Source organism: Hylaeus anthracinus, unplaced genomic scaffold (genome assembly GCF_026225885.1).
Source record: "Hylaeus anthracinus isolate JK02 unplaced genomic scaffold, UHH_iyHylAnth1.0_haploid 27452, whole genome shotgun sequence".
NCBI classification, from domain to species: domain Eukaryota; kingdom Metazoa; phylum Arthropoda; class Insecta; order Hymenoptera; family Colletidae; genus Hylaeus; species Hylaeus anthracinus.
In genome coordinates this window covers 71,804-93,208 of record NW_026535242.1, presented here as the reverse complement: position 1 = coordinate 93,208, position 21,405 = coordinate 71,804, and the positions used below count along the sequence as shown (strand labels likewise).

At 47.5% G+C, this 21,405-nt stretch overlaps 1 protein-coding gene across 1 annotated transcript; it reads left to right on the top strand.

Moving 5' to 3' along the window:
* Positions 1–5,206: 5,206 nt before the first annotated feature.
* On the top strand, positions 5,207–19,253 carry LOC128893409 (homeobox protein Nkx-3.2-like). Its single transcript, XM_054154318.1, has 2 exons — positions 5,207–6,444; positions 16,319–19,253. Exons 1-2 carry the CDS (start codon positions 5,577–5,579, stop codon positions 17,173–17,175), a joined length of 1,725 nt encoding a protein of 574 aa, XP_054010293.1. The 5' UTR covers positions 5,207–5,576; the 3' UTR covers positions 17,176–19,253.
* The last annotated feature ends 2,152 nt before the right edge of the window (positions 19,254–21,405 follow it).

Genomic DNA, 21,405 nt, shown 5'->3' with positions numbered 1-21,405 from the left:
CCTCTCTGTTTCGCCTATCATCTCTTATTCTATATTTACGTCTTCCTCTGGCGAACGGCACGCCTGCATAGCTCCGTCTCCGTTCCGCGGGGATTCGTGTCTATCGATCTATCCTTCTCCGACTCTGCCGTCCCAGTAATCGGCCATCTCTCTTTCCGCCTCCTCCTTTTGCCGGTCTAGCCATCTATCTATCCACCTAGCTTGCTCCTCGACTCGTGCACCGTTTCAGAACTATTAGGAACGCTCGCCTAAACCCACATCACTTTGGCAGGTAGGGTAATCCGGCGGTGTGCTCACCTGCAACCTCGCAACCCTTCCGCCTCGGTTGCTCGATACTTAACGGGTGGTTCTTTTCTTCCTCGATTGGGGGATCAGCCTGATAGCCGAGCGTGACACGCGTCGACGAACTGGACCGGAGACGCGGTATCGACTTTCCGGTTCAGGACGGTTCTGTCCAGGCTGGGAAACCGTTACTACGATTGAGATGTTAGAATCGTTGAATCAATTTAGATCTGGGACGCGATCGATGCGAAAAGAAACTGCAGATCGGTGGATGGCTTAAGTGACTACCACTAATGTGTCAATTCGAATGCTTGGGAGGTAAACAGTGTGTTTATCCCTTTCAAACATGGCGTCCACAATCGAGGACACAAAATTTAAAAATTACCAGTCTTGCTCGAAAACTACACTATTAGAATTGTTTTTTATTTTTTCCATAGTAATATTAGTCCAAGGTAACCCTAAAAATTAAATTACGAGAAAAAGAAATAATTCACGTCTGAAAGGGTTAAGGAGTTGGAAGAATCCCTATTATTCTTGTCGATGATCACTAGGTTTTGATCTACGAATTTACTTGGTGAACACCACTTTCACTATTGTTTTTTACGTCCTTGTGATGCACGGATGGTCTGAAATATCGAATAAGAATTTGAAGCTTATGGGCGCGAGGAATTAACACCAAGAGCACAGGCACCAGCTACGAAATAGCTTGATGAACTCAAACATGAAACTTGGCAAACGGCAGTCGAGACTTCCTGAACTTTGAAAGGAAAGAATTAATGTCAATACTAGGCAAATGGTAGCCTATGGTGAGAGACAAAGAGGATTAGCGAGTGATGTCTGTTATAGACTTCCATGCCGTCACGACATTTTTATTTAGTCGTGTTGACGTTTTCATCAACTTCCAACCATTATCTAGACCACTTTTGATCACTCTAAGGTAGCCATTATGGGTCAAGGCTACCGATCCCCTAGAAAAATAGACCTGTGAATTTCCGTAACCAAGGTCACATATTCCCCACGTCGTTGAGCCTACCTTGACGTCACGTCACTAAAAACACATCCTCCCATTTAAAAAACCTCAGTTAACCTTAAAGTAATCTCAATTGAGCCGTTCATTGTACAAATCCATTAACTCCATAAAACAAAAAGATGTGAAATGCTACGAAATAATGTACATTGTATTTTAAAATTCCCTTTATAATACAAATTTAAATAAATATCGTGGAGTGCATAAATACAGATGTAGCTTTCATCTAACGGTACATAAAACTAATAAGAAAGAATAGCCAAAAAATAATTGTCAGTAATGATATAATTTTTATGAGACCGGTAAAGTTAATCGATTCGCGCAGCGAACGGCGCAATTATAACTCGTCCATCGCGAATCACTCTGTACGTCACTTTATTAATGCTGGCCAATTTTCGATCGATCTGGCATTGGTAATTTTATGTGGTTCAACCTAATACACGGTGTACAGATGTTTCGGGGGCGGCAGGCGTTCGTAATCGCGTCGCTCCTCTTGCGACCATGATTTGCCATCGCGGTACCGCACCGCTAACGACTAATTTTCACGTGTGCGCGCGCGCGCGCGAACTCGTGCGGCTGGCTAATGAGCATTATCGTAAATTTATTTCAGCCCGACTCTCCCGACCACCGCATAAGAACTAACAAATTAATTTAATTCGCAAATGACACGCGCGCCGCCCACGGTGCATTTACTGCATTGAATACCGGCGTGCCGACTGCAGCTCAATTTGCAGCCGGCCACCGAAGCTTAATTAAAAATTTACATCGACAACGCTGCCCGCCGCTCCACGCGTGCCGTTGGCGTCGATGCGCTCTTTGACTGTCTACCACAAACTGCTTGACGAGACTACAGCGAGTATGTAACGTTGTTTCTCAAATTTTATTCTTCCATGAACTGATCATCGAGTTTTAAGATGCTTTGAGCATGTTTTCACCGTAGAGAAAAATTTTTCCAGATTGTGCGAATGCATATAGTATTCGCGAGTGAGAAGAATACACTTAGCGGGGGAAGGTTGGAGGCCATTTTATCTCATTGTGTAGGCTCAGGTGGTCTTCAATTCTCGGTCAAGGCGTTTGGAGTGATAAACATAAACATAACGGAAATGTTCTTGTACTTTATTTTATATTTTTTTTTATTATTCTTTTAGTTCTTTGTACATTAGTAATCATAAATTAATTTTATTTCACCCTTTCCATTTTCAAAGCTTCTCTTTCTGCCCCGAACACCGCAACTATCCCGTTTCCATCATCGAGTCACGTCACTATTAATTTTATTTCATCCTTTCCATTTTCGAAGTTTCTCTTTTTAAATTCTTCTAATTCTACTACCCTCCTCGTTCTCCCACCCCTCCCCGCGCGCTCGCGCGCGCGCCATCCATCACTTTGACCAACCTATTACGCGTCGAAAAGTCGATGGCATGTTCCTAGCTTCGCAGCTTATTAACCGCGGTCGAGGGGGGAGGAGGGGGGTTGGGCGACGGGTGGGGGTGGCAGTTTTCTCGGTCTCTAAATTTAACGACGGAGAATCGGGAATAAAAGACTCCGGGGGTGCATTAATCATTCAAGGAACCGGAGCCACCATCTGCTCCCCGGGAGCGCTCCGACACGCCTGCTCGTCGCTTCTCAGACACTTACCCAGAAACGCGATGATATTTCGAGCGGGCAATCGCGTTCCCTGAATTATTCCGTTACTTTTCTTTGACGCGGCGAGATTGGACGGCCGCGGCCCCCGCGGTCTGCTTCTCGATTACGCGAGCCGCGGCGATACACGCGCGGCCAACGAGGATCGATAACAGATTCCCGGGGAATTACGCAATTTTAAGACGGCCGGATCGAATCCTCTCGCCGTCCCCGTCGTTAATTGGATCGTTCCTGCGGGAGCGTTTGCGTAACCTTTCCTACTGAGGGCGCCCTCTGCTCTAGCCGTTTAAACAAAAAAAAAAAAAAAAGAAAGAAAAATATGGACCTTACTCTCCTCGAATTTTCGCGAAGCTTCGAGGTGTCGGAAACGTGTTTCTATATTAGATTGGAGTAGATTGAAGTATACTCGTCGTGCGTAAAATTTATTTACCGTTGGTTATTCAAGAATACGTTTCACGTATTAATTTGAGTAGCTGAAGTATAAGTGACATGAATTTTTGGGACGAGCTAATGTATAGCCGTCTTTGCGATCCAATGTTTCAACGTCATTTACTTTATGTCTGACTACTATACATGTCGTAGCTTGATTCTTACGACACACGTAGGTGCGCGCTCTGAAAAGAGAACGCTACAGCTGACTGGTTAAACGGAGAATATTTCTTTTTTTTGAGAGGCAAAAAGAAAACAACGTATGAAAATTTTTTGTGTGGATACTAAACTTACAGCGAAAGTTTATCGCATGTTTGATAGAATTGCGTACTTTGAGGAGTATCTCTGTCATTTTTAAAAATATTTGTTGAGAATAGAAAACTGACAATTAAATCTCTAAATTTGTTAACCCCACATGTTGTAATCAATGTTATTCCAAGTTGCGTGCTGTTTCCGAATCGATCAACAGCAAAAGTGTCAGGAATTTACGTCAGGCCTCTCGATTCGCATTAAAATCGGCTGTCGGACAACGTGTCGCTGTAGAGCGAAAGAAGAAGGCCCCTTGAAAGAATCGATCATCGCGGCGTGGAGCCGAGCGATTGGCTCCTCGGCCAGCTCGATGACGATCGAAGTACACTCTCGATGGACGGAGAAACAACGAAAAAATCGCGTCGAGGGTGGAAAGAGTGACCGCGGCTGTAGAGAGGGATAGATAGCCAGGGGTGGCGAGGGAGGGCACGGTATTGCAGGCTCATCCGCCGGTTACGTTCGATTGGCTGGCAGGGCGGTAGGCCAGCAATTACCTAAATGGTCGGGTAAACAATATCCGTGCGCCGAGTTAAGAGCGGCGGCGGTGGCAGCAACAGCACCGGCACTACCAGTAACGCCGCCAGCATCAGCTGCAGGCTTCTCTATCCATCGACCGTTGTATTGGTCCTGTTTGGCCTCCACCCTGAGCCGAACAGGACGCAGAGAGACGGCAAGACGCGAAGGAGACGCGGCTGGATAGAGATAGAATCGCGGTGTCATTGGTTATTTAAAAACGTATGACCGCCATAGACCTCGTGATTATACTCCCGGCACGATTACTGTACACAATGATCCTGATGCGCCGCCTCCCGAGCCCCCGAGATCATCGACGGAACCCGACGGTTTCGCGATTACGAACACTGCGCGACTTCTCCACACATCCTCGGAAAACGTTGAACGATGGCAACGTGCGTGGAGGGAAAAGCGTTTCCTCCATCGACAGCGGCGGTGGCGGTGGTGGTTAAATCAAAGACAAACCACTTTAGCCGGATGGATCGGGAGGGGGGGGGGGGTCGGAGGGGACGCGGGACGTGGCTAGAGAGAGGGAGGCAAGGTAGACCCTGTGTGTACATACCCGAGTATCTGGCGAAAGCTCGCTCGTGGGGCCGCGAAACGTCTGCACGCGGGCTCCCGGTTACGTGTTCGTGCCTGTCCATTCAGCCCCGTCGTCTCTGTCTGGGTGGATCGTCGCGAGCGTGTAACGCGAAACCCCCGACGCCCACACGGACAGACCGCCACTAACGAGAGGTAGCACGTGTGTGCGCGCATCCCCCGCGGAAAGCGCGTCCACGCCCCATCGAGCTACCGTCGAGCTTTCTGGTAAGCTGCCGGGGGGTTGTTCCCGCCCCCGGTGGGCGGAACCTGCTCCCACCCCCGCTTCACGATCCCGCTCGCCGTTGCGACTACGTTCCTACGACGACTCCTCGGTACTAATAATACGCCGATATACCGCCTATTCAGCCACCATGGCACTACGTGCAAGCCCCGAGAGCAGCTTTCACGGGACGCGCGCGGCATCTGCCTACCAAAGACACTGCTAATCGCGCGACCACGCTGATCTCTCTTGACCCGGTGAGAGCGGGTCTGTTGTTGTCCCAGTGTTTAGTTGAGTTCAGTGAACGAACGCAGCAGCCGACAGTGGCGAGAACCCGCGACGACCCGTCGGTGCTGGGAAACGATCCGGAGGAACAGTGATTCGAACTGGAACAGTGAAGGATTAGTGACGATGAGGGAGTAGAGTGAGAATGTCCGCGGTGTGAGTGATGCCACCGGTTGGGATGCTCCTGGACGCAGGTATTTGAGGTGGGTCTACGGGGTTGTGCAAAGGACAGTGCTCGTACGCGGCATGGAGCGTCGCGAGGGCAGGTAAAGACAGAACGGCGGGGTTATGTGGAGGATGCAGGAAGGCAGGACCGTGTCGCCGTTGGGACCGGTCGTCCTACCGCGCGAGGAAGCCGATATGCGTGCCGGGTTGTCGCTGCCTCAAGAAAGGAGGCACGTGTTGATCCACGTACGCGCCGCGGAGCCTTTCGTGCGCTACGACGCCGCGCGTCAGCAGCACTCGCCGTCGACCTCGCCGATCCTGCGGCCCGTCGACAAGGACTACCACGAGATAGACGGCCAGGTCAGGGAGAAGAGGATGGACACCGAGGTCGAGGAGGAGGAGCAGGAAGAGGAGGATGACGACGAGCCCGAGAACGAGAGGAACGTCACGCCGAGGAGGAACATCGTCGAGGACGAGGAGGACGACGAGGAGCAGGAGGAAGAGGACGAAGAGATGCATCCTGGCAGTCGAAACGGAAACTACCAGGAGGACGAGGACGTCGAGGTGGACGTATGCCGCGACGAAGCCGACGAGAGTAACCCAAGCAGCCCCGTGGATCTCACCGCCCCGTCGTCGAGAGGCGCGGGGTCCGATCAGTTCCTCAACCCTTTCGCGAATCGCGGCGTGCATCCTTTCTCCTGTGTTCAGAGCGGTGGCCAGACGCCTGGCCACGGGACTCCTGTGTATATAGCCGCCCACGCGGCGGCGGCCTCGACGGTGATGACCGTCTGCACTTCCGGTAACGGGGCCAGGACTACTGGCACCGCGACAGGAAGCATCACCACCACCGCCAGCACCGTTCAAGCGAAGAAGAGGTGCCTCGCGTTCTCCGTCGAGAATATCCTGGACCCGAATAAGTTCACCGGCGGCCGCGTCGTTCACGGCACCCATCAGCATAGGCGACATCGGCGGGCCGATAGCGTGCACGAAGGTGATTAAAATCTTTGCTCTTCTCGATGATACGTCGACCGATTACGGAGACGAGACTGTAACGTAGAATTATGGTAGATACAGCGGGATTATTCGTTAACCAGTCGGCTGTGGCCTCCTCTTTTCAGAGCGCGCACCTACGTGTGTCGTAAGAATCAAGCTGCGACAGGTACAGTCGTCAAACACAGAGTAATATTGCATCGCAGAGACGACTATATATTAGGTCGTCCCGAAAATTCATGCCATTTATACTTTTGCTACTCGAATTAATACGTGAAACGTATTTTTAAATAACCAATGACAATTAAATTGAGTATACTCGTCGTGACACAAGATACTGCCTTTTCTCCATTACGAGTATACTCGTCGGTCACAGCTGACTGGTTAAGAGGGAGATCTGGAGAGATTGTTCTTGGATGCAATTTAACCCTTTGGACTCGACGACAGTTTCATTACAGGCAACTAACAATTTAGATAACTAAACCACGATTGGAGAGTTATGATATGAAATATTTTACCACTACTTCAGAGTGTACCATTTCAAAAGTTATGAAGTTATTTATGAACGAATATCGCTATGAAGAGAGATTCAACGAAATATTAGAGAAACAAAGACTGTTACCCCTCGAGTGCAAAAGGTTGATCTCACCTATTAGTATTTTTATCAGAAATGGTTTTTCGGGAAGAAATGATTGATTGCATTGTTATTGGTATGACGATCTCCATCTAAGGACAATCTTTCTAGCTCTGGGTAGTAGTAGGAGTATGTGACGGTTAACGGGCCATTGTTCTTAGATAAAACAATGTCCTTGCTATGAACCTAGGTAGTAGGTTCGCCAGTTCCATTAGACGTCAGCAGAGGGAACTCTAGGTAGATTGATAGGTAGTTTTCATTCTGTCGTTGCTGAAGTTGCCAGGAAATGGGGTCTTATAAGAAGGTACTATGAACAGATTGAACTACGCAATTACTCCTGATAGACTCAATTACTTAATCATGATTGAGTCAGCTATCATTAAGGACAGCATTACTTCTAACACGAGGAATGATGGTTCATCCTTCAACGCCTCAAATCTTGACTCAGTCGTCAACGGTGAAACCACAGAATCTACGAAACGATGACTCGATAGGTCCCGAAAGCAGATTTGTCAACCTTTCGTGCCACAGAGTCTCCTCTGACAGACTCCCAGCCTCCATCACAGTGTTCTGCATACTACAACTTGCGCGTTTGCCAATTCAGGGACCTGCCAATAGTCCCATAGCTGATAGGCGGAATGTACTTGAGCGATTGACGCTAATTTCATCGAGACGTTCCCGACCCGGGCCAGCGATTAATCTTCCCGGATTTGTTGCTTCCGAATAGGTCTCTTGATAGCTCGCGAAGTCCCCTAATCCTCCGGGCTTTTTCTTGCCAAAACCTCGGGCTCGCATGTTTATTGCTTCCTCCTCGCTTCCTCCTCCGACGTCGTAACCGTTCGCCAAAACACGGTCCCTCTTCCTTGGCTCTCTTACCGCGAACATATGGGCCTCGTCTCCCGCGATCACGGTGATCTTGAACGATATTTTTTCGCCTCAGAGCGCGCGCGCGCCGGTTATGGTCCCTCGGCAGCCCTCTCTTCCTCGTTCTAACTTTAGACGCTGGAAGGATGGCCTCTTCCCCGACGGACGCGCAATTTCTGGCGTTTCGGAGTTATTCGCGCGGACGGGTGATCCTCCTCCGAAAGTGACGATGAGGACGTATTACCGGGAACACGGGAAAGATAGTCACCAAATGTCGACGTCGATGACGCCTCTGTCCGGTCGCTTGCGACGATTCGTTGAAATGTTCCATGTCGACCTGGGGAAGCGACCTTTCTCTCATCACTTTTTTCAGAGATACGAGAAGCACTGTTTAGTGGAGACTTTGTGTATGCACTGCGGACTGTATTGGTGTGTCGATATGATTTTTGATAAGGAACATAGATTAGTAATTGAACCGTGCGTTGCACAAATCGATTAATTCCATAAAACAAAGAGTTAAGAAATGAGACGAAATGGCCTTTGAAATAAATTATTTATCATTCAATGGGCAAACAACTTTTGGCGTTTAATGGTGTTAGTTTTTATTACTCAGGAGAGTTATTATAAATATAAAAAGTTATGGCTATACCAAGTGCTTTGACACTTAAATTTAAGATTATTAAATAAGTGGAGTTAATCGATTTGTGCAGTGAACGGCTCAGTAACGTCGCTATGGCAATCCGCATAAAGTCTGGTTAGCGTTAATTCTGCTAGGTTCCACTGAAATCAATGTACCTAGAAAATGCTTCAACTATATTAGTGTATGCACTCGATTAGGGGCCATTTTTTCAAGCTACTCGATCCTCGATACTAGCAAGTCGGATTTGATCACATTACTATCTTTAATTTAAAATCTTATTTGAAGTCTTCGATACCAAACGCAAGAAACGAAGAAATTAAACAGTGTTCAATTTTCTGGGAAAATTTAGCTAAACCGCCCCCGACGTGTCGATCAGCAGTCGAAACTCTATTCGAACCACCTTTCCTCATCTTTAAACGCCATCCTCCACGAGTTCTCCACCCAAGGAACGATAATCAAAGTAAAACTAACACGATTCGATCGTTTATTAAATTCCTCCCAGCGTACGAGCGGATCGGTCGAGGCATCTGCCGCGGAAAGCTTATCTCCTCGCGATGATCGAATCCGTAGTCGGTCCGCGCCGATCCCAATTTCACAGTTGACTCTCGAATTTAATGGAGTCTGGCGGACAGATAAGAGGAAAAATCCCCGTCCGCCGATAAGGCCGGCAGGAACCAGGATCCCGTGGAAGGGAGATGAAGCCACGTAGAAACAGAGCGAAGGAGTCGCTGGAAGGGCGAAGGGGGTAGCGGTGGGGGGACTCGCGAGGGTGGCCTGTCGGAGCGTGACAAATTGCTCCGCTAATCTGCGTTAACCAGTCCTTGAACCCCATCATTATCGTCCCTTTATCCCGGTACGGGACACTGGCTGCAAACGAAATCAACCGAGTGCTGCGCTCGGGACTTCTTCGAGCAACAAACAAAGAATCTCCTACGGTCAGTTATCAACATGCGAAGGACTGATAGGGTCGGAGGACAAGAAAGGGAGTGTTGACTCTTTTCTTAAAATTTAATCGTGGTCGTTTCACGGCAGGAAAGACCTTTTAATCGCGTATCTAAGCAGTTGGATACTGAAAAATGTATCAAATGAGAGTTGCTCTGTTTTCATTAAAAGTCATTTAATTCATCTAAAGGAATATTCTAAAAATTTGTTTCTTTTTATTATGTCGAAACATTACCTCGGAACTTTCATACTTTTTCTTGATAATTCGTAAGTTATTTGTTTCAAACGTTTCGTGATTTAAAAACGATACAAGCTTGGATACACTGATGGATTTGCTTGCATAACCCTTTCGCTTCGCCAGTCCAGTCCGTGGAAGCACCGTCACTGACCGGAAGCGCGCGCCAGAAATCTGCACAGTGCGCGTGGTTTCTGTATACACGTTTTCCTAAGTCTTAAATAACAGCTGTGCTGAATAAAACGATCGTTGCACCAATATGACAAGTGTAATTTACACTTTTAATATGAAAAGGCTCACAAAAATGTAGGTAATATAGGCATCTACAGGTTTGATGTTTCCAAGTGTATGTTTGTATAAGCTTATTCATACACATATGTATAATACAAAAATTCATTTGATAATATCAAAACTGCTATTTGATTTAGTCAAACTCCTTCAATAAAGGTAGAGAGTACGAATATTTATGGGATTGATTGTATCATATACCCACAGGTCATCTCGTGAATAACATGGCGCTCGAAACGAAAGAGTTAAAGTCAAAACGTAGCAGATTCTCATGGGAGAATAGTGAAAGTTAACGCGAAGTTTCACGAAAACCCCGTAACTGTTCGTCAAGTTTCGTCGATTTCCGTGCTTGTACCTTCATTGGCTGCAGGAATCTTCGAAAGACGTGGAATCGTACGGAGTCGACCCGGCCAGGGATCGATCGTGGCGATGAAATCGGGATTACACGATTCTCCGGCCATCCATCTTCCCGGGGTGGTCAGGCCTCCCCCCCACCCCACCCCCACCCCCCATTAAAAGTGCATCAGAGCCTGATCGGCGAAATCCGTTTCGACCGCTGGCAGAGTCGTCCTTCGCCAAACCCCCCCTCGCTCGAATGGCAAATCCGGCGACGGAATAATATCGTCGGTTGTTATGATAATCGCGCAGCATCGCGGCGTATCGCGTCGCATCGCGCCAAGCCGCCCAGAAAATTGGCTCTTCTGCATCATAATGACTTCTCTCTCTCCCTCCGCGTCGCGCCCACCCTGCTCTCCCCCCTTCCCAGGCTCGCGCGCGCACCCCCGTTTCGGAGAAACTCTCGTCCCCCTCCCCGTTCGCGTTTGGATTCGCTTGGTGATTCGAAAGCTCGCGGATTTTCCGCTAGATTTCTGGAAAAATTGTAATTACCGGCGCGCCGCGGCCAGGAGGCGCCGTTAAACGTCGCTCGCCGTGTTTTTTTCTTATCGAAACGAACGATGGTGTCACGCTGGGCTCGTTAAGGGAACGATTCTCCACTCGTAACGTCTCACATTGTTCTGTTCCGGACGCGTTGCATTGTTCCTTGGCGGCGAAACGATATGATAATTGCTCGCGGTCCGCTGTCGGGTGCTCGGCCAGGGATGAGGCGGTACAAATCTGAAAGGGATGAAAAGGGTGGCGAGAGAATTCGGTGGGCGATCTTATCGATAAATCCTTTGAGTTAAATTTTCGGTGTTGGCTCGGAAAGAGCTGTCATCTTCAATTGATGGAGGCCCGTGTTACTAAAATATGGTTTCATGTTGTATGTTATTGGTGGACTCGTGAAGTATTGAACTGGGTAAGATGATGTCGTGGTACTTTGATTCTAACGAACTTTGAAGATATTAGAAACCTTCTCCAAAAGATAATTTGCCACCCTGAGTTGTCAGACAACTCATCTTCCCTTGTCTTGACTTGTCTTGTAGATATTTAGATGCAATTGAGGGGTGTGCATCAATAAGGAGGTAGCTCCATTTTTTCAAATTTTCCTCCTTATTGCACCACAAAAACAGAGGAATGGTTTAAAACCGTGATTATGTTCTAACATGAAAACCATAAAACTACAGCTACCTCATTATTGTAGCACACCCCTCAATTAAATATTATGACGAGGACGTCGTATGGTACTGTGATAGTACAATATCCTCGAAATTCTCCAAGATGTTCATTCTATATAATGAAATTACCATTAATATCCGAACCCTCCATTGGCGCACCCCACATCACACCAATATTTTCCGACACGTGACCATATGTTTCACCGATTCGAACTTAGACCGACATACCACTCTACAAGCATCATACTACTTCAAGCATCTCTATTGCAATGACTACTCCCAATAATTGCTATAAAGACATCTATAATAACTGAATAACCTTGGAAAGAATTTTGCAACGTCGTGCAACGAAATTCTAACAATCAAACACATAATATTTACCTGTAAAAATACGGAACCACTCCGTATTCGACACAAACTACCCACTAGTTTTAAGGAAGCATGGAGCACGAAAAAAACTTATACAAAATAATCCAGCTACTTAAAGATGCACATATTTGGATCAACATCTAACCATGAAAGACAGTCGCTAATAACCAAAGGTTGATGCGACGTTAAATACGTATGGAAAAAAAAAATGTTGAAGTAATTTTAATTTTTACCTCTCAAAACACGATCTACGCTCCAATCACCTACTACAAAAAACACCCATATCCACTATTTTTCAATCCTACAACCTCGTGTAAAGTCATCTACCAAACTCAATACATCGGTCTGACGTTACTCGGAAGCCCAAGTTCCAATGTCGCGCGTCGGTACCTCCATTAGCGTTTCTCGGCTTCGATCCAAGTTCACAATCCTCCATCGAGCGTGGGGAGCCTGTTTGCCAGCCTATTCCCAAATCGCGCCACTCGCCGTCAAACGGCCGTCATTGTGCTTAACGAGGAAAACCGAAATAAGTGCTCCTGACTGGTCCGGGATGCGCGCGCGTCCCCTGTGCGCCCTTAGCTCGCACCCTTGGGACGCGTCGCGCAGGATCGTTTCTCTCGTCGCACAGACGGCGATCGTGCTTAACGAAGAAGATCTAAGCGAGATAAATGCTTTCTGTAGGACCTAGCGCTATAAAGGCTCGATAAACGCGATAAGAGCCCGCTCGTTACGGATGCGTTCGACGTTTAATCGCGTGGAACGGACAATGCTCGACGGAACACGCGGTAGGAATGACTGGGAGCGATTTATGTCCGCTCGAGCTTCTGTGACGACGTTTAAAGCGTTTTCGAAGGTATGGTTTGAGTCGGCTTCGGGAAATTTAATGGAGGGATGTGAGGCATGTAGAAGTTGTGGGTACAGGATATGTTAGGTAGGGAAGCTCTTCGGGGTTGTAGCTTGTGAGGATTTTTTATGAGGATTGTCTAGGAGAGGCTTGGAGGTAATTAGCTATTGAGATTGGAGAACTGGTGATGTAGAGCTTCAGGGTTGTAGTTCATGAGGATTTTTTATGAGGATTGTCTAGGAAAGACTTGGAGGTAGCGATTGAGATTGGAGGATGGGTGATATACTTCTGTGGTAGGAAGTGTGGCGATTTCGCACATTGAACACATTTTCTACAAAGGAATCCTTGGGTTTCGATGAACTTGAAACTCATGTGCTGACACTTGGATGCAACTAATTTTGAGTATCGAAGCAACGATCTTCTAATGCTTTAATCCTAACTGATGGCGATTTCAGAATTGTTAAAAACTATCCCCTAAAGTTCATATGTTGCCATCAATACCATCTTCAATGTTTCCCTAACAAAAATTGTGTAAGTTTTCCAAATGGTGTCTCATCCTCTTAAAATACACGTAGCCATTGCAACGCGAGCGACTATTTTAGAATTCTCATAAACATCCTCCCCAAAAGATGCCCTCCCGAGTTCCCGGTGAACTCGTCGCTTGAAAATCACTGAAAAATTCATGGTTCCGATTTTTCCCCGTCCCCAATCAGAGTCCGCAGGTGACCGACGCGAATGCCCGCTGCAGAGCGAAAAAGCCCCGACGAAGGGTCGTGGAAAAGGGGCGACCGAGGAACAATATCAATTACGCAATTCAATTAGACGCAATCAATCGACGCCCGTGTACAGTCGGCGCCCTCTGTTGTCCAGCGGGGGCGGGCACGGTGCGCCGCTACAACGGAAACCGGCGAAGAAAGAGGAAACAGAAGAAGACGAAGAAAAGGGCAGCCTGCAGGACCGGGGCAAGAACGATCGCGCGTTAACGAGATACAAATCCCATTACGGCGTAAACCTTCTCGATCCGTCGCCCCCTACGGACTTCCAACCCCCAGGCACGAGTGCCGCGGGCTATGGGCCACGAGCCACGCCAATTCGGATAAAGTCCCGACTCTCTTCGTCCCTGTTGCTCGTCTTTTCCCTCTACCGTCTCCTTCCAACCCTGAATATCCCGCGTTGCGTCCTCTCTTCTCGTCCCCCTTCGTCTCGATCAACGCTGAACGCATCTCTTTCGCTGGTTTTATCCGGCGACTCCCCTCCACGGACTGGAGCCAGGGAATATCTGTCCCTGGGACATCTGCGTGGTTATACCAATACCCTCGACGATCAGACCAATCCGATGATACACTCGTTAACCCCTACGCGGCGGAAGCTGGGTCTCCTCGGACCCAGGCTTGCAATTCGGGAGTCGGAATCGATGGTTGAGGTTATTTTTAATTTTTGGAACAAAAGAAGGAGATGTATCGGTGTTTCTTCTGATTTGAGAACATGATTCTTAAGGGAAAAATCACCCATTGTAAGTCAAGTTTTAAAAAATATTGTATGCATAGATGCTCTTCCATTCACCTAGGTATCAATTCAGTATTAGATGGACGCCATACAGTAATTATAATTCATAACCACTTAAGCGTCAGCAATCGCTACCACCCCTTCTATGCCCACAGGGCCTGGTGTCATCTCCAATTATTCCACATACAAGAGTTATAAAACCTGCGACATCCAGTGACCAATTTAGCATCTATTCCATCACTTCATGAAATGACCTGAGAGAGCTCTGGTCGCTTTTTCCTCCCTCTTTCGAACATTAATATCGCCAGAATTAACCCTTCGAGTACCAAGGAGCGATATGTCGCTGCTTTTTGTTTACAATCATGCACAATCATCTTTGCTTAGAATTGTCAAAAGGTTGATCGATAAATTCACAATTTCTCCCGGCATACTCGATTTGTTTAGAATAATATTTCCGTATCGAAGATGTCCACTTCTTCTTCTTTCCCTTTGTCTGTCTTCCGTCCCCTGCAGGTCTCACTCGATCAGCCTGCAGCGCGTCTCTTTCCGTCGCTGGTTTTATCCGTCGACCTATCCCCGCCATCCCTCGTCCCCAGCCTCCACGGACCGGAGCCAGGGAATATCTGTCCCCGGGACATCTGCGTGCTGATTGAATCTCCAATCTCCTCTCTCATTGAGCGAACGATTGGCCGCTCTTTCTCTTTCCCTCGTTTCATCCGGGAAGCTCCTCTCTCCGACGCGTTTCAATCGTTCGTTGCCGCGGTCCACCGTTTCGGAAGTCGATCCGACGGAAGTCTTCCGGAGACCTTTTCACGATCGTCGTCTCCAGTAAACAAAAAATTAAAAACAAACAGGCCTCGATACGTCCTCGCGAGCCTTTGCGGTCGAACGGGCTCGTTAAACTGATTGCGTCGAACAAACGTTCCATGGATAGCAGTGTAATTGGACCAATCCAGTGTCGAACTCGTTAGTGTGGGAACTTGCGGCGATCTGGACGTGAGTAGATTCGATTTGCAAAATAGGAATCAAGATTTTCAAGATTGTTTAGAAGGGGAACACTCGAAACTTTAGAGACACGAGTAATAAAATTGTTTGCCTGGAGTAGGATTATTTTTGGATCAAATGTGAGGGATAAAATGGTGCGAATGCCTGTGAAGTGAGTTTACTGTACTGTTTTATTGATGGAGGGTTCTATAGTCTTCGATGCAAGGGTAGGTTCACCATCGAAGGGCAGTCACTGCATCATCGCAGATCTTATTAACTATCTTCAGCTACAGCACCCCTTTTCATCCTCTATCTCTAAAATCATTCTCTTTTTCTCCCTTTATCGCGTTGAGTGCCAGACTAATACTCTTGCAAATGTCTACACTGATTAAATTTTGTTTCCGGGCTATTGGATGCTACATAATCGAACATTCATTGTGGTATATATTTTTGATAATTTCATTGGAGCTTAAGAATTTCATTCGAATTTATTGTGTTTGGTACTTAACATTCAGAATTAATTTTGTTTGTCCTTGTGACGTGGCGATCAACGTGTTACGATACTTTCACGGTATATAACATCGTAAACGCTTGTCCTAAGATGGACCCGCCCGTCATAGCCAGCGCATCCTCAGGCATCCCATTAACCATCGCTCGCTCTACCACCTCTGTTCATCGTCCAGCCTTACACCACCCTCCCTGTAAAAACTTTTCCAGCGCAATAACACCGCGTCACACCACAAATGGTTGCGCCAACCGAGCTCCGCCAATCGAAACCGAGCGCGACCACGGTATCCCCCGCAACGAGGCGCGAAACAGGGTGCGAAGCAGCGTCCTGGGGTCTCGCGTTACCGCTTCGTCAAAGGTAAAACGATACCCGCCTGCGCGCAATTTTATCCTCCCCACCCCGGTGTAATCAATTTTCGTCATGCAACACCGTATCGCTTTCCTTGCCGGTAATCTTCCGTCGCGAGACGTGCTCCGCTGATCCTGTTTCGTTTGTGGCTTTTCAGATGGTGACTCGCGGGGCGAGTTCGCCTGCGGCAGCGGCCAAGAGGACGAGGAGGGCACCCCCGACACGGGTATGGAGGACATGGACGAGGATCCGGAAGAGGAGGAGGAGGACGAGGACGTGGAGATGAAGGGGACGGATCAGGAGTCCCCGAGCGCCGGCCGGGAGAACAGCAACGCCGGTGGTAGCAACGTGTCGTCGTCGGGCTGCAAGAAGAGGCAGTCGTCGTCGTCTTCGTCGTCGTCGGGCAGCGTGCAGGCTCAGGGGTGCCAGGGCCAGAATCAGGGCAGCCAGAATGGAACCAGCGGTAGCGGCGGGACGGGCGGCAAGCCTAGAAGGGCCAGGACAGCGTTCACCTACGAGCAGCTGGTCGCCCTGGAGAACAAGTTCAAGACCACCAGATATCTGTCCGTCTGCGAGCGTCTGAACCTGGCGCTGTCCCTCTCGCTGACCGAGACCCAGGTGAAGATCTGGTTCCAGAACAGGCGCACCAAGTGGAAGAAACAGAATCCCGGGCTGGACGTTAACAGCCCGACGGTGCCCACCACGCCGCCGCACCCCTCGCCTTACGCGCCCGCGTTCCTCTTCGCCACCCACCCCCACCAGCATCCCCTGCCACACACCCACGGCCACCCGCATCCGCACGCACACGTCCATCATCCACCGCCCGTCCCACCTCCACCTGGTTATTATCACCCAGCAGCGCCACCTTATCCTCCGACTGGACCGACGTTCTTCGGTCATCACCTGTCCGCCAGCCCCGCAACAGCCTCTGGCCCACCACCCACCTCCACGCCCTCCTCCACGGGGCTGACGCTCTCGACGCATCCTCATCCGCACACGCACCCGCACGCGTAGCGAACTCGACGGTCCTCTGTGCGGACGTAGTCTTCGACCTCGTAATCGTCGAGGGTTCGTTCAACGGGGAGAAGCGTGCGACGATGGCTGCCAGAGGGTGGTTCGTATGCGAGAGGCGGTCGGAACTGTGTCGCGGTTATGGAGGGTGTCCCACCTGAAGTAGGAGTCGGTTTGAAGCTCTGTTAGCACGAGTTTCGTCAGAAATGAAATTATTTCTAGTCGATATCTTGTGTCATTTAGAAGAATAGTAGCTCTACCCATCTTTCGGAGGTTTGAGACCTACTCCCCTTTCTGTTTAAAAAAAAAAAGATCTCACTTCATTCCTAGCACTAGGCATTTTAGAGAATACTACTCGTAGGCTTCGGATGAGACACCCTGTGTGCTGTTGAACGACGTTATCATGATTTTCGTACCTAGGTGAGAGGTATGGAGCGGTCGAGCTGCTCGAAAAGCGAAGAGATTAGGTGTAGAGTAAGTCTGGTCGTTATTGTTGATTGTTTGCGTGCTAGTGGTCCGACGAGGAACGTCTGCGCAGCGTTGCTGTTCAAATTGACCCTTAACCCTAAACACGCAGCGTCGAAAGCCGAACCTCGAGACACTTCTTAAACTCTCAAGTTCACAAACGAAGAAAACCCATCTCTAAATATTACCTATCGCAGAGAAAAATAGAGTTTCGCCCGAGGTCAATACGCAGCGCTCCGCAGACGATCCCAGCGAGTGTAAATATTCCAGTGTAGCCTTCCGGTTCTCCGCGGCCGCGCAGCTCGACCGCAAACGCGGAAACGAAGAAACCCCCGTCTCCGGGACTCGCGAAAGTAATTGACCTGGGATTTCGCCTCCGACGGATCGCGGGATGACAGGAGGAAGAGAGCGGGAGATGTTTTCGCGAATCGATCGCGATCACTCGATGTACAAAATGGCGCCGGAACGCGTCAGGCCGTTGATCGTCCCGGCGCACGTGGTTCGCCTCGATAGAGTAATCGGTTTACGCGGGTTGACGTGCAGAAAACGAGCGTATCTCTTCGGAGGATATTGTCGGGGCGTTTAAATTTCGCTACGCGCCGCGTACGGAAGCTGGATGATGAAAGCGAGCGAGCGAGACAGAACGGAGCGAGGTGGGGTGAATCCGTCATCCGAGCGGAAAGATAAATACGCGGTGATACGTAAACAAAGAATAACAAGCGCTCGATTGCAGCCCCCGCGCGTGAAAACCCATGGTTCTGGGTTGGAGTGATATAATTAAAAAATTAAACGAACTGCGTAACCGTTATAAACCGTCGCCAGCACCGCGTTTTCGCCGTTATTTCGCGTTTCAATCCAATGTTCGCGATGATGTTTGAACGGGCCCGCAATGACGAGTAACGAAATGTGCGCATGGAACGAAAAAACAAACAAAAAACGAACAACGAGAGAGAGAGAGAGAGAGAGAGAGAGAGAGAGAGAGAGAGAGAAAGAGTGAACGAATCGTTCGTGATATAAAATAGAGCGTCGAAACCGTACATCTCCCCGAGCGGACACCCCCCGCCCAACAGTTGGCAAACCTCGTCGTTTTTGCCGCCATTGTAAAATATTCCGTTGGTCGCTGCGAAAGAGGAATCGTTCTAAAAACCAAGTAGATTTTATCGGGAAAACGCTCGTAGCTGTAAGGTGTGCGTGGAAATTAACATGAAAGAGCGAAGGTAGTGTGTGCGTGTGCGTGTGTGGATACGTGATTAAGTATGCATGTGTTTGACGTGTAGGTGGGTGTACGTTTGTGAGAGTGGATGAGGACGAAAGAGATTTAGCCAGCAATTTTTTGTGCTGAACGCAAAACTGAACCACGTTGGAACGCAATGGAACGTTCCTGTGTAAAATAAATACCGTACGTTACACTCGTAAGCCTTTGCCAGTAAATACACGCCGATAATCCCGTAGCATACGCGCGACGAGAGGAAAGATCGATTTTTTGATTACTCGATGGGAGAATGTAACGTTAATTCGTCCTGTCTAGCCTGGGAACAGAGATGCTCCTAGATCGACGAAAAATCATTTGTTCTCGTCGCCGACTGCTTCCTTAGCCCTCCATGAATTATGTTTCATATTTTGAGAAAAAAAGTATTTCTTGGGCATTTATACTGCATTAGGTTAATTAGCATTTACTGTGAACTAATAATTATAGTTCAGTCCTGAAACATTCCTTTTGGCGTAATTTACAGGTATTATTTTCTATTAAAAAGACTGGAAAGTAATGTCGTCCTTTTACATTAAATTCAAACAAATTTTTAATAAATTTTTATTTTAGCAACACCCTTTTGCCATCTAGCGTGCAAAGTTTCAATGCGAGATCGATCAAAATCAGTGAGCTGATGAACGATAAACAAGTATTTAAAATTCCAAAAACGACATTACTTTCCAGACCATCTAATATTACAAATTTATGTGTCATTGATAATACGTTAATTTATAAAATTCTAAAATCTGCAAACAAAGTATTCGAATGTTAGAAACCCGGAAAAAATGGTCGAGATATCCCAGGCCTAATTTCGAGGTGGAAGTCATCCTCATCGTTCAAGATGCGCCCTAAGCGTCCGGGGATTCGGTTCGCAGGATTAGAATCCTAATTGTCTCTCGGCCTGGGTTTTATTCGCTTTTTCTTTATCAAGCACCAGAGTCTGAGCGATCGTTTTTCCGTCCTCTTAGCGCAGAATCGCCCACGTGAAAAGTACCCTGTATTTTCGTGAAAGCGACGAGGGGGCGGAGATCGCTAAGCGAGGCGAGCCATTAGGCTCGAGGTCGAGATAAGAGTGATTCTTCAATGAATTTCGTGACAGAATCACGAAATGTTGCAATATAATAAGACTGACAGTGCACCAATGCAGTAACATACTATATTTCATTATTTTTGTGAAGCTATTTTGAAGAGAATTCTGTTTTTTCGATAGCCTTGTTAATACAAAAATTGTATAAATGTTGCTTCTAGACTTATTATACATGCAGAGTTTAGCACGTAATATGTTCCCTTTAAGTGACTCGTCAATTATAGACTGCATAAAGAATTTTTTAAATTAATACGTATTCGTTAATGCGGTAAGCTTGACCAACAATGTTAATACATTTTGATAAACACAAATTTTATTTTATCATGCAATTTTTGTTGCGATAAACAACGATTAATATCGATGTTTTCTCACTAACGACGGCCAACATTTTTATCGTTTGGCTCTCCCAAGAAAAAGTTTGCCGACTCCTGCATTCGCCAGCCGGATGCAAGACGGAATATTCGTTCTCCGCTTTGAACAGCTGACTCGTTCGCCACGCGCGACTCACGACGCACAGTGCTGCCTTGTCGTTGGTCGTCGCAAAGCCAGCCACGTTCAATTGACGGAAAATCGCTCGCGCCTTGCTTTGATGCCTAAATTAGAATCTCACAGAGTAGTCATCCCATACGCAAATTACAGACGCATGGGAATTCCCCGTCGTGGACAATGGCACGCCTGGGTACCCGAAATCGGGCTCGAATTTGGAAGTGGAGAACATTCTAATCAAATTAGTCTCTTTTTACGATTTCCAGAATTTAATTAAAATTTTTTAATAAATTTTGAGATTAACACGTTTATCCTGTATGAGTAATTCAAAGGTTCGGTCGTGATTTCGGTCGTTTGATTTCCACTCAAATACCAAATTACCATTTACCATCTTCTGTGTGAAAATAAATGTCTAGATTTATATTAGTTATACCTCTGAAAATTTTAATGATATTTATTCAGACACTTTGCATCGATTCGTAGTGTTGATGTATATTATAGGTCGCTATTTTAAGAACACCTTGTATATCAAACTACTGACGGATGACGTTTCGACGCTGGACGGATGAAATATCGTTCTCCGCGTTCAGTAAAAGATCGCACCGTCCATCGTCTATCATCATCAACAAACGTCTGTCAACGTTGACAAGTAGAACGCTTTGAATACGCCGCGATGGTGTAAAACTCGTCAACGTCCTCCCATCGGACAGGTTACCTGCATTTTTCAGATGTTCGACTCTCTGTCGGCGAGTCGTACCTCGATTCCGAGTCGCGAGATATTTTTATCGATTCTAAGCTCCACGAAAATTGCGCTCCACGTTTAACTTAAATTTCACCCACCGTCGTAGACAATCATCCTAGTGAAACGAACAGTTGGATTCATTTATCAATGGTGGTCTCTCAGACAGCCACCGTACCATTATTTATTAATTTTTATTGGCTCCTT

Excerpts from the sequence above, each read along its gene's own strand:
- LOC128893409 (XM_054154318.1), top strand. The coding sequence starts at position 5,577 with ATGTGGAGGATGCAGGAAGGCAGGACCGTGTCGCCGTTGGGACCGGTC. Across the intron at positions 6,445-16,318 it reads GGCCGATAGCGTGCACGAAG|ATGGTGACTCGCGGGGCGAG; the intron begins GTGATTAAAATC and ends GTGGCTTTTCAG.